The 13,423-nt window shown below is 38.2% G+C and overlaps 1 protein-coding gene across 2 annotated transcripts in view; it reads right to left on the bottom strand.

Moving 5' to 3' along the window:
- Positions 1-13,423, bottom strand: part of SEC24D (SEC24 homolog D, COPII coat complex component) — a 62,813-nt gene that overhangs the window by 1,276 nt on the left and 48,114 nt on the right. For both annotated transcript variants that reach the window (XM_081959568.1, XM_081959569.1), the window contains exons 15-21: positions 12,899-13,069; positions 9,075-9,171; positions 8,359-8,504; positions 6,441-6,579; positions 4,346-4,464; positions 2,371-2,550; positions 1,130-1,321 (exon numbers count right to left, since the gene is read on the bottom strand). In XM_081959568.1, the coding sequence (XP_081815694.1) occupies positions 1,130-1,321; positions 2,371-2,550; positions 4,346-4,464; positions 6,441-6,579; positions 8,359-8,504; positions 9,075-9,171; positions 12,899-13,069 (1,044 nt within the window). The remainder of the gene's footprint in view (positions 1-1,129; positions 1,322-2,370; positions 2,551-4,345; positions 4,465-6,440; positions 6,580-8,358; positions 8,505-9,074; positions 9,172-12,898; positions 13,070-13,423) is intronic.

Here is a 13,423-nt window from a genome sequence, read left to right as displayed (position 1 = left end):
TACTGTATGTCATATTCTGTGCAACATGCATATTATTCTGTTGTATCTTATATCATCGTATATACCTATTACACACTACACTGGCACACCAGTGAAATTCATCATATTAATCTGTTTGTGATGCGTTATTGTGTTTAGGAATCTCACAGCCCATGGATAGAAGCTGTTTTTAAACCTGTTTGTCCAGCTGGCTATACTTCTGTGTCTTCTGCCCAATGGAAAAAGTGAAAAGAAACACTGGCCAGGGTGTGAATCATCCCTAAGTATATCTTCCTTACTCTGCTGAAACAGCAAGACCTGGAGATGTCAACCAGTGGTATTAGGGGGCAACCAATGGTTTCTTGTGCCAAGTTGATCACTCTCTGTAGTGCCTTCCTGTCCGCAACTGTTAGACCAGTGTTGCATACCGTTATACAGCATGTGTGGACACTTTCTATTAGGAACCGATAGAAAGAAGTCATTAACCGTTGTTCCACCTGATTTTTCTGCAGGACTCTAAGGAAATGAAGTCTCTGTTGAGCCTTACTAACCACCAGGGATGTGTTGTTTTCCCAGGTGAGGTCTTGACCAATGAGCACTCCCAAGAATTTAAAAGAGGAAACCCTCTCCACACGCCCCCCCCCCTTTTCCTTTGCTGGAATATTCAGAGGTTGAATACTAGCTATATGTCTAGAATGTTTCAGCAGCTCTTAATAAGCAGGTGATAGAACTAGGCAACCTTCGAGGTCCCTTCCAACCCTTGTGATTCTATAAAACTTTTAAAAAAATGGAATGATACACATCCAATTCACATTACTTTCAGGACTGTAATTTGTGTGCTTCATTCTGAAAACCTGCCTACACATTAATCAGTCCTGGCATATTGCATCTTTGCAATTCGGACTGGTTTCGGGGAGAAGGTAGTAGAGGCATTGTTTTGGGAAATCAATAGAATTGTGAAATAACTTAGGTATAGAAACCTACCCACTTTTTCTGTGCCTGTTTCTATACATCTGGAGTCTCACCTTTATAAAGGGGCAGTGATTCGAGGCTGCATTGTTCATATCATGTCATCTGGCCCTTGCATCATAGTTTGGAAGTACATATTAAAAAATAAGCATTCGACTCTCTTTCTCAAGACTATACTCACAGCCTCAGTGTTGACATGTGCAAAGGAAGGCACATTAAATATCCCTTGTATAAGATCTGGTGGGGCACTGACTCCAAGCCATAGAAACGTATGTAGAGAATTTGCCAATAGGAATACTCCTCCTTCACAGAGACGTTCTTCTGAGCAGCGAACAGCATGAGGAATTGTGTCTTTACTTACATCCATGGAATGCTGAGAGATAAAATTTAACTTCTTAGATTCATTGCATTAAAAAAAATCTGAACAACTACGAGAGTAAATTCGATGTAGCGATTTAAAGCATGAGGATCAAAAGTGGGAAACCATGAGTTCCAATCCTGCCTTGTACACAGAGCTGGCTGGATGCCTTTAGGCCACTTACTATCTCTCAGCCCTAGGAAGCAGGCAATGGCATACCAATTACATTGTATGGACTTGTCCAGATAGTTGCCAGCAACCTGAAGCCACATGTACACATAAAAACCACATAATTAATACTGTGATTAGTTTTGGAATAGGCAATCTTGTACTAGTATGTAGGAAAGATATTAAGACACAGAGCAATGAGACGCAACCAAAGGAGGGTTGAGGGTTGAGCAGGTCAGCAGTAGCCCACAGACTACACTCAGATAAATAGATTAAGATCAACATAAGATATGGGGAAATTATGGGAAAATAAAGGTATCTTTATTAACTCTTTATAGATACCGTTCTAAATTTATATTTAACATTTTCTGAGTGCGTGTGTGTGTGTGTGTGTGTGTGCGCGCGTGCGCAAGCATGTGCGCAATATTCGTAAGATTAACAAATTTTGCAAAATAATTTATTTTTGGATGAAAATCTGCCATTATCACTTTCAGGTTTATGCAAGTGTACAAATTGGAAAAGCTACTCAACAGTACTGAACAATATTACACAACTTACTATTGTCTGTCTGTTTTTGTCACTGGTAGGGAGTGGGAAGGTCACCAACTACTTGCCTATTGGCAATAGGTACTAGTTAATCTAGAGGAAAGTGTGGTTGGGCAACATGAACTGTGCTTCATCGGTGCCATGACACTATCATATTTATCTTGGCTTTTTACAATCCCTGGGGGCTGAAGGAATTATAATGCTAGAACCACTAATTCAGACCAGATGGACTGACTAGCATTCACAAGACTACGTTAGAGGTAGCCTTGTGCCCTAGCCTACCATATTCTCCATGTCGCAGCAATTGCCCTGTGACATTGCCCAATATCTGCTGATAGCAAAACACTTACAATTGGCAAAAGCTGTGGGTAGAATAAAAGTTGGGTGCTAGCAACATCCATTGACATGACCAGCTGTCTATGAAAAGTTCTTTCATCCGTGGGAATCTCTGATCTGCCCAACAGCACACAGCTTTTCAGAAGGCTATTTATGTAGACAGGAAGTACTTTCATTGAATCAGGAAGAATAAGCTGAAAAAGAAGAAAAGGCATCAGCTAAAATATCTTGTATATTCATGTATTCATGTAGTTTTCTCCAGCAGAATGTGCATCTTATTAGTTCCACAATCAACTGCTTTTGTCTGACAGATTTCTATAAACAAATGGAAGTTTAATTTCCTTTCTTCAAATGTCACAACTCGATTTATATTTCAATCCATAAATTAGTGTTATGAGAAAAAGTTTATTAAATAATTAAAATAAAACAAATATGAAAACCTCTGAGAATATATTCAATTTTTGATTTTGTTCTCTCTGCCTAAACATTCTCATTTTATACCTATAATATAATGGTGAAATCTGCTTTTTGGTACCATATACATACATTACACATCAGGAATCACATGATTAAGGATTTAATCTAGCCTGCCCAATCATAACTGCTCTTATGATCAGATCTTGGTAATTACAAAATTTATCAAGTGATTTGAACCTGAACAAAGTCTTTCTAATTTTCAAAAGTTGTACTTTTTAAAAAAAATACAAAAGTATGAGCTCAAAATTGCAGTTCAGTTATAGGACAATAAAATATTTTTCTTTTATGAAAGAACATTCTGTTAACCATATACCATACAAAGCAAAAATTGTTCTGAGATTTATATACTAAATTACATGTAGTTAAAAATGTATTGCAGTATTTATAGCACAATGACATTTAGAGATTTTCTTATCCTGCACATACAGAGATGCCAAGACTGTTGAAGGCCAAGATTTTAAGCAAGCAGTTGCTACAAAATCCAATGAAAATGCAGCACAATTGTGTGTAGCACATACAGGAATGATAAATACAACATTTAGATCTTTCCTCACAGTCAGCCTGGGCAAATTCTGACCATAAAAGGTGCTAGCTACCGCTGGAAAATAAAGCTTTAGCGTGAATTCTTTGCAGTGATTCTTCACTGAATAATTAGGTTTTAGGCAAGTGCTATTTTTGTATTGTGGTTTATATTGCATAATTTACAGTCCTGGCCACAAAAATAATCAAGTGAAAATGTAAGCACGAAAGGATGTTTATTTCAGATTGCAATTTATGTCTTTGTAAGCTTATTAAAAAATCAGCATAAGAAAACATGCTAACTGTAAATCAGTTAACATTTGGAGTAAACAAAGCACAAAATCTTACAATCTTGACAGATTCTAAACATTTTGTTCTTTGAATTGAAAAAAAACAAAACTGAAAATCCCACAATTAAGAGATCCAAGGATCTGCTAATACTTGCAGCACTACTGCCGGTTCACTCATGGGTGCGCTGTATGCACATGTGCAGTACAATAAAAATTGTTTGGAAAACCGTTTTGGGGGCGTGTCAGGCTTGGGTCGCCGCCAGTCCCAGCGACCCAGACCGCCAAACGACTACCGGTTCAGCCAAACCGGTAGGAACCCACCACTGAATATTTGGTCTTGCTAGAGTTAAGCCTGAGCCCATTTCCCCCCATCCAGACCTCAACAGCCTCTTCATTTGCTGAGATAAGACTTGACAGCATCATTCTGAAAATGTAGCACCAGATTCTTGAAATAGAGTTTTATATTCTATAATAGGATTCTGCAGCATATCGGCTTGAGGTCTCTAAACTGATTTAACTATAGGGAGTGTGGCAGAAGGCTCACAAGCACCTAGTCTACATAAGGGGAAAAATAAAAATTGCATATTAAACCCTATGGAGATGCAATATTTCTGAACTTGATATCACACATTTTTGCTTACATGTTAAAATAATACCCAAATAATGCTCAAACAAAACTTCTATAGTTGGAAATATAACATACCTGGCTCACTGAAGATGGACTAGCACAGTTCTTTCTGTAACATGCCAACATGCGAGCTGTTTGATTCACCAGGATCTCACGAACAGTCTTTAAGGGCTGGCTGAGAATGGCTTTATAAGCTATCATTATATAAAGAAGTGATAAAATACGTTACGTTAACCACTATTATCTTTTCACAGAAGAAAAAAAAACAGACTTCAGATATTTTAAAAAGTTTCATCTAATCTATTCTTTCTAAACAGAGTATAAAACTTTGTATATTAGGTTTAAATTATAAACTGTGTGAAAATTGTTCACCTTGCACTCATGGTCAGCCACAACAAAAAATGGCCTTTACTCTTGTTCCAGTGCTATCATAGTGACTTAACAATAGTGCTCTATTAATATTACTATAATACACAGAAAGTCTGAAGTATGAATTTGTGACTTATCCAGGAACTTAAATTAGATATATTAAAAGCATCCAGCAACTATTGCCAATTTACATCACTGTCTTATACCAATTTCATATACCGTATTTTTCAGAGCATAAGGCGCACCAAGGTTTTGAAGAGGCATTTTTTTAAAAAAATAGGTAGGTAGATAGAGGGATAGAGAGAGAGAGAAAGAGAGAGAAATACAGTAGGTAGGTAGGGAAAGAGAGAGTAGTTAGGTAGGTATATAGATAAAGGGAGAGAGGGAGAGAGAGAGAGAGAGAGAGAGAAAGAAATACAGTAGGTAGCTGGGGGAGAGAGAGAGAGTGAGTCTAAGTAGGTAGGTAGGTAGAGGGATAGAGAGAGAGAAATAGAAAGAGAGAGAGAGAGAGAGAAATACAGTAGATAGGTAGGGAGAAAGAAAGAGAGAGCAGGTAGGTTGGTAGGTAGAGGTAGGTAGGTAGAGGGATAGAGAGAGAGAAATAGAGAGAAAAATACAGTAGGTAGGTAGGGAGAGAGAGAGAGAGAGTAGGTAGGTAGGTAACAGTGGTGGGTTCTGGATACGGTTGGAACCGGCCCGGTGGTGTCCACATGGATGCGTGCAGCGCGTGCACACATAAGCACAGTGCGTGCATGCATCTTAGCACCTACGCAAGCCTCTGTGATGCTCCAGCTGCTCCAAGGAGCGTCGCGGAAGCGTGGAAGCCTTAAAAGACAGGTAAGGAGCTCGGGTGGGCGGGTGGGCCCTCCAGAGCACCGTACTGGAACAGTATCTGGTGCTCCGGTCAGGCTTCGGTACGCCCATACTGGGGCGTACCTCCTGCAACCCACCACTGGTAGGTAGGTAGGTAGATAGAGGGATAGAGAGAAAGAGAGACAAATATAGTCGGTGGTAGGGAGAGAGAGAGAGTAGGTAGGTAGGTAGATGTTTCCAGGTGTATTTATCCATGTGCTGGAGAAGGAAATCGCTGACAATCTGCAGCACCTAAGACTTTGTTTCTGCTGGCACAGCACTTGATCAATGTAATTCTCATCAATCAGTTAAAGAGCTTTCCAAAAGGAAAAAAAGTTTTTGCACTCTGCAAACCTCCCAAAACAGCCTGGTTTTTTTTGCAAAAAGAGGCCCATTTTTTTTAAAGGCATGAATAGCCTTGTGGGGGTTTGCAGAGTGCTCCTGTGGGCTGGGGGAGCAAAAACAAGGAAAAACTGGCCTTTTGTGAAAACGGGCCCCTTTTTGTCAAAAAAATTGCATGCATAGCCTTATGGAGGCTTATAGAGTGCTGCTGGGGGCTGGGGGGCAAACAACGGGTTGTTCTTTGCTCATTTCTGCCCTCCATAGCCTCCAGGAGCTCTCTGAAAGCCTCCATAAGGGTATGCATGGCCATTTTGGTACAGGGGCGGGGCTTCGGGAGGCAAAAAATGCTATATTCAGTGTATAAGACACATCCAGATTTTCAGCCCTTTTTTTTGAGGAAAAAAGGTGCATCTTATACTCTGAAAAATATGGTGTGTGTGTGGGTGTGTGTATGTGTATACACACACACACACACACACACATATATATATGAGACAGGAATTGATTATTTCTGATTTTTAATGCCATGTGTTTTATCATATTTTAAATGTCCACCATCACTTTCCAGCCTCCCTCCCCACTCCCAAATCACATATTATAAGCTGACCTGATTTTGCAAAGAAATTTACTAGTGCATCAGTCTCACAGCTCTTGTAGATATCAGCCAACTGGGAACTACAACTCAGTGCAATGTTATGAACGCGCAGTCTTCTTTGACCAGTCATGGATGTATAAAGAACTGCGCACTGCAATGACAAAGTCAAGATGATAGATAACTTAAAATGGTTAAGTCACTTGCATTACCTACTAAAGTATTTCAACTTTTTTTTAAGATAGTAATTTGGGACATTGACTCAAAAGGTGTTATTTATTTATTTATTTATTATATTTATTTATTTATGCAGCCACCTATCTCACCATTGCAACTTTAAATGGCACACACAGGGCTAAAAGCAACCTAGTCTGGCACTGTAACAGAGTAAGATGTGAAATATTACAAGTAGAAAAATTCAGGTAGAGTTTTAATCTTTTCTTTTGGATACGAGTCCATATGAACCAAAATGTAATAACACATTATAATGAGTAGGAGCAAGGACCATTTTAAGGCAGCATTGCTTAAACCAGTGCTTCTCAATTATTTTCTGTCATGCCCCCCCTAGGAAGAAGAAAGCATTTCGCGCCCCCCGCGCGACTGTAAATAGTATCATTTGTCTATAAAATTGTTATAAGTACACCTCTGCATAACACTGTATCCTTATTAACGTATAAGAGAATAAAAAAAGAAAGAAATGTGGATCAATTTACAACAAAGAATAGCTTTATTAACTGTAGCAGAAAAGATTTAAAGGAGCACAGGATTTAAAGGAACACAATATTAAAAAAAACTTTAACCTGCAAAACAAAAATATATAAAATAATTTGAGCTGAGCCCCCCTTTACGGAGCCTCGCACCCCCCCTGGAGGGCCCGCCCCACTATTTGAGAAGCACTGGCTTAAACTAACTTCTAAGGTACTTCACAGAGGTCCTCTCTACTCCTACAATTTGACATGCCAGGGACTTCACTATTTTCTTATTCACATGTACTTTATACTTAAAATTGTACAACTAAAGCCTATGGATTGCAATATTGGTTCATTGATATTTTTTTTTGCCATGTAATAGTTTTCTCAGACTTAGAAAATTAAATGTCTCTTTAAAAATTATTATAGATTTTTCTTGACTTTCTCTTTCATTTAGTGTACCTGATTCTGTCCTTTATTCTGAAAAAAAGGCCTTTGGTATGTTGGAGCTTGAAATAAGGGCATAGTGTACTAAGGAATGGGGCTTTCTTTGCCAAGAATCACTGTTTACCACCCAGGATTTCTGATATTTCAAGGCATGTGAATAACTATAATAGTAGCAAAATGTTGGAATAACTTTAGAAATTGCTTATAACCAGCAGGAAAGAAAGGAATGCAGCAGTCTTGACAAATAAGTCTTCACTGCAAATGAAGGTTTACAGTTTACCTATATCTTAAAGTAAAGGATACCTTCATCACTTTTAAAATCAAAAAGGCTATAAACCAGGGGTGTCCAAACTTGGGAACTTTAAGACTTGTGAACTTCAACTCCCAGAATTCCCCAGCCAGCATGGCTGGCTGGGGAATTCTGGGTGTTGAAGTCCACAAGTCTTAAAGTTCCCAAGTTTGGACACCCCTGCTATAAACCATAACTATAACAAATGAGGGACCTACCAGGAAAACAGAAGAGTGCTGCATGAACAAAACAGCTAGTTGTGTTAACTGTGATCAGCAACACACAATGATAAAAATTCCAATGCTGCATTTGGCATATGTCAATTACAGTAAAGGTCGCCAGAATGATGGAATTTGCCCTGAGGTAAATCACTGCTCATACGTTAGGGAAGTCATATGGTAGCACAGGTTGCGCAATACTGCCTGTACGTACCAATTATGCATACCGATGTATAGTAATGGTCATCCAGAAAGATATCAAAGAGGCATGTGACCTAGGACCTTCTTACCTGGATTAAAGCCCCTCCCTCTTCACTCAATTTATCGTCATGCTTGAACTCCACAGTCACAGCTTTGTCACAATCTATTGCTGCCAGTTCAACATCTGTGGTATTGTTCATGTAAATAGCTCCCAGGAAGTCTGTTGCTCTAAAACCTAAGTCAGCATTAGAAAAAGAGTAAGTTGTACCGTTAATAAAAGCAACCAGCATCATTTTTGTAATGGGTAAGATAGCTGATAGCTTCAAAGGACACATTCCCCTACTCACCCACCCAGTGCCATTCTTAGTACCAGTCTCTATCCTCTTTAATGAAGTTGATTTGTTAAAAAATAAATACTACAGTCACCTTACTCTCGTAAGAAACATTAACCTGAAACCAGCAAAAAGTCAGAAGCAGCAATCTGGAACTTTACTTTCAAAAAGAAAAATGTGCTTGAAATTAAGACTGATGATCATGACATTTTTTTCAAATCATTCACTATAATTATGCCAACAATGATGGATTTATTCTGTGCTATGTAATTGAATGTTTCAGGAAGAAACTTGGGTGGTTTATCATCTAAAAACCAAGCCAAATCCAGTATGCATTTGGAAAGATTTGACAGATTTTACATCGAGGTTTACTGATTCCCATTTTGTTCCAGGAAAAAAAAAAGACATATTAAGACTATCTCTTAAATCATGTAAAACAAGCAAATAAAAACCTTTATAGTAATCATTATTACCTGTGCTAGTTCGGACTCTCATAATAGCATCAAAACCCACTTTTTTTTCTATATCCTTTCTCAGGTCATTGAGAAATTGATGGCTGTCAGACTGTATCTGAACAAAAAAGAGATTGGGAAAAACTTGACTAAATCATGACTACCACTGGATGGCAGCAGCGCAACATATCGTAAATTGTTTCAGGATAGAGTGTAAAATGTTAGGAATTAATAGTACTAAATCACTCCTAAATAAGAATTTATTTAGTTAATACTTGCAGGCTTTTCACATTCTCACATGGTCATGCAGATTAAGAGAAAAACCAAACTGCTTGTTATACATAGAAAAAAAATACAATATTAATAAAGAAAACCTATACTTTTAAAATAGATTGATGAAAATAACAGATATTTGAAAAACATTTTTATCATTTTAAAAGCAAGCCAACATTAGAGTAAGCATGTACTTTATTTAGACATTTGTTACATATTATATTCCCTTTAATAAAATAATTGTGATTTTTTCATAATCTTACAAGATTATTGTCATCATAAGCCTAAGAAACGTATAGGAATGCAAAAAGAACAGTGTGATTTATAATTATTTAACGTCAGGAAAAGGACAGAAATGCCACTAAACATAAGTGGTTCCTGTAGGAATCTAGCACTAATAAACAGAGAGGGGACATAATCCATATATTTCTTTATCCTATTTGGAATGGAGAAGAAAATCAGATTTAAAATGTAGTTCCAGTTGTATAGAAGGCTGCAAGACAAAACATTGACTCATTACTTATAGAAATATGTATTGCATTCTTCTTTATTTGTTCCTATAATTGCTCGAGATTTCTCATATTTTTCCACACAACATTGGGAAATAGTTTGGGCAGTGACTATGTCCTGTCAAATACTCAACTCTAATCCTCTGTCTGCAGAGGAATCTGGACCTTTATCTCTTTGGTCCTTGTTCAACACCTTAATTACTGCATCACATTTTCAGAGGTCTTATCATGAGATTTTCCAGTGCTTGCCTTTTCAAATTAATGTCCTGATGCTAGAATTATTATAGTTTTTTTTAGATAGCCCAGGTGCTACAATATACTTTGAATATTACCATACTGGAATCTGTGTTTAATCTACACGAAGTTAATTAATTTAGTTCAGTTAACTGGATGGAATTTATCCCCTGAAGTTAAAAAAAACTCAGGACAAAGTGGGTGGGCTGAGATTGGGAGTAGGATATGAAGGCTATTATCCAGTGGAAAGCTTTCCAGAACAATATTTTAAGAAGGATTTTAGGACATCCCCAGCCTATTTCTGTGCCTATTGAAGGTGGAAGTTGCATAACCTGCAATCTTGAACAGAGAATTCATACATTAAACAAAATTAGAAACTGATTTCTTATGTATAGATCACTGGGACTACCATATAAGGTTGCTGCTGGCAAATTGTCGTCAGTTGACACAATAGTGTTTATGATTTTTTTATCTACTATGTATGCTTGTTTGTTTATTTGTTTTCATTGGATTTATATGCCGCCCTTCTCCCAAAGGACTCAGTATGCTTTTCTTTTTAATACATACCGTACATACTATCCTCCATACATATACAGGTGAAACTCGAAAAATTAGAATATCGTGCAAAAGTTCATTAATTTCAGTAATGCACCTTAAAAGGCGAAACTAATATATGAGATAGACTCATTGCATGCAAAGCAAGATAGTTCAAGCCGTGATTTGTCATAATTGTGATGATTATGGTTTACAGCTCATGAAAACCCCAAATCCACAATCTCAGAAAATTAGAATATTGTGAAAAGGTGCAATATTCTAGGCTCAAAGTGTCCCACTCTAATCAGCTAATTAAGCCATAACACCTGCAAAGGGTTCCTGAGCCTTTAAATGGTCTCTCAGTCTGGTTCAGTAGGAATCATAATCATGGGAAAGACTGGTGACCTGACAGTTGTGCAGAAAATCATCATTGACACCCTCCATAAGGAGGGAAAGCCTCAAAAGGTGATTGCAAAAGAAGTTGGATGTTCCCAAAGTGCTGTACCAAAGCACATTAATAGAAAGTTATGTGGAAGGGAAAAGTGTGGAAGAAAAAGCTGCACAAGCAGCAGGGATGACCACAGCCTGGAGAGGATTGTCAGGAAAAGGTCATTCAAAAGTGTTGGGGACTTTCACAAGGAGAGGACTGAGGCTGGAGTCAGTGCATCAAGAGCCACCTCACACAGACGGATCCTGGACATGGGCCACAAATGTTGTATTCCTCTTGTCAAGCTGGTCCTGAACAACAAACGTCAGAAGCGTCTCACCTGGGCTAAAGAAAAACAGACCTGGTCTGTTGCTCAGTGGTCCAAAGTCCTCTTTTCTGATGAGAGCAACTTTTGCATCTCATTTGGAAACCAAGGACCCAGAGTATGGAGGAAGAATGGAGAGGCATACACTGCAAGATGCTTGAAGTCCAGTGTGAAGTTTCCACAGCCTGTGTTGATTTGGGGAGCCATGTCATCTGCTGGTGTTGGCCCACCGTGTTTCATTAACTCCAGGGTCAACGCCGCCGTCTACCAGGAGATTTTGGAGCACTTCATGCTTTCTTGTGCAGATGAGGTTTATGGGGATGCTGACTTCATTTTCCAGCAGGACTTGGCACTTGCCCACACTGCCAAAAGCACCAAAACCTGGTTCAATGACCATGGGATTACTGTGCTTGATTGGCCAGCAAACTCAGATGACCTGAACCCCATAGACAATCTATGGGGCATTGCCAAGAGAAAGATAAGAGACATGAGACCGAACAATGCAGAAGAGCTGAAGGCCGCTATTGAAGCATCCTGGTCTTCCATAACACCTCAGCAGAGCCACAGGCTGATAGCTTCCATGCCACGCCGCATTGAGGCAGTAATTACTGCAAAAGGGGCCCAAACCAAGTACTGAATACATATGCATGCTTATACTTTTCAGAGGTCCGATATTGTTCTATGTGAAATCCTTGTTTTATTGATTGCATGTAATATTCTAATTTTCTGAGATTGTGGATTTGGGGTTTTCATGAGCTGTAAGCCACAATCATCACAATTATGACAAATCACGGTTCGAACTATCTTGCTTTGCATGTAATGAGTCCATCTCATTTATTAGTTTCACCATTTAAGTTGCATTTACTGAAATAAATGAACTTTTGCACGATATTCTAATTTTTCGAGTTTCACCTGTATACATACATACATACAGTTAAAATGCATTGGAATCTTGAAAACCTGGCAAAAATCTAATGAGATTGCAAGAAAGAATCAATTTTTGGCCACTTACATGTTTTACTTTTTTTTGCAGCTGTTACATAAACCAGATGGGTCAAGGCTGACTTCTAACGCAACTCTACTTGCAACCTGACAAGAAAATCAAAGGGAGGAAAATGCTTGGAATGCATTGGCAGTTGGGAGGGAGGTGGGGAATTTATGTGACCTGTTGGCAGCCTGAGAAGCTTCTGATACTTCAAGGCCATGCAATGGGAACCTACTGAAGGTGCAGACTGTTTTCCCAAAATAAAAAAAAAATGTGTTGGATTGGTGGGCAATGGGCAATGGGTGGCCCAAATGGGGAAAAGGGGCAATTAATTATGCTGTTTTTCACACGAAAATCTCAAGAGCTAGCTTCGCTTTTTCTTTGTCTGTATGAGTCTATCGTTAAAGTTATACTCTTGGTAAAATAATGTTCCAGGAGTTTCTTTTGCTGCATATGCCAATGGGATGACTGGCTCCAGCTACAATATCATCTGAGTAATCTACAGACCTCAGGTTGCAAACTACTGAAAGAAAAAAAAAAGAAGCTTTTGTCAGTTACCTGAAAATTATTGTACTTGTACAATGTTCCTCCAGTATGAAAAGTCACAAAGCCCATGGAAGCAATATCTGCATACTGGTTTGGGAAAAGAAACAGATTTACACAGCAACCGCTAGCAACACAGTCTTTGGCCAAGGCCTCATAAATATTTGTCTGGGCCTGAAACAGCGTCTGGAGAATATAGAAGAATATAAAATAATTAAGCATTTTAAGTAAGCAGCAAACAAAAGAACAAGATGTTGCAAAAAATAAGGAGGCGAACAAAAATATACATGAAATTAAAATATAGTTTTAAGAGCTAAACAATTTTAACAAGCATTAACCAAAAAGGCAGTTGCAGGTTTCCTTGACAAGAATATACCATCTATTTCAGATACGAATCAAATATATAAATGTATTAAGAAAAAAATTATGTACTTTGCACACAAATATGTTCATTAATGGGAATAAGTAGTCTTTGCTTACCAAAGCTTACTAATTCATATCACAGTTGTTAAGCTTTATATTCATGACTACTACCTAACT

Source organism: Natrix helvetica (assembly GCF_964273705.1).
Source record: "Natrix helvetica genome assembly, chromosome: 7".
Taxonomy (NCBI): Eukaryota; Metazoa; Chordata; class Lepidosauria; order Squamata; family Natricidae; genus Natrix; species Natrix helvetica.
Note: the sequence above shows the minus strand (reverse complement) of the source record. Positions and strands in the feature narration are given on the sequence as shown.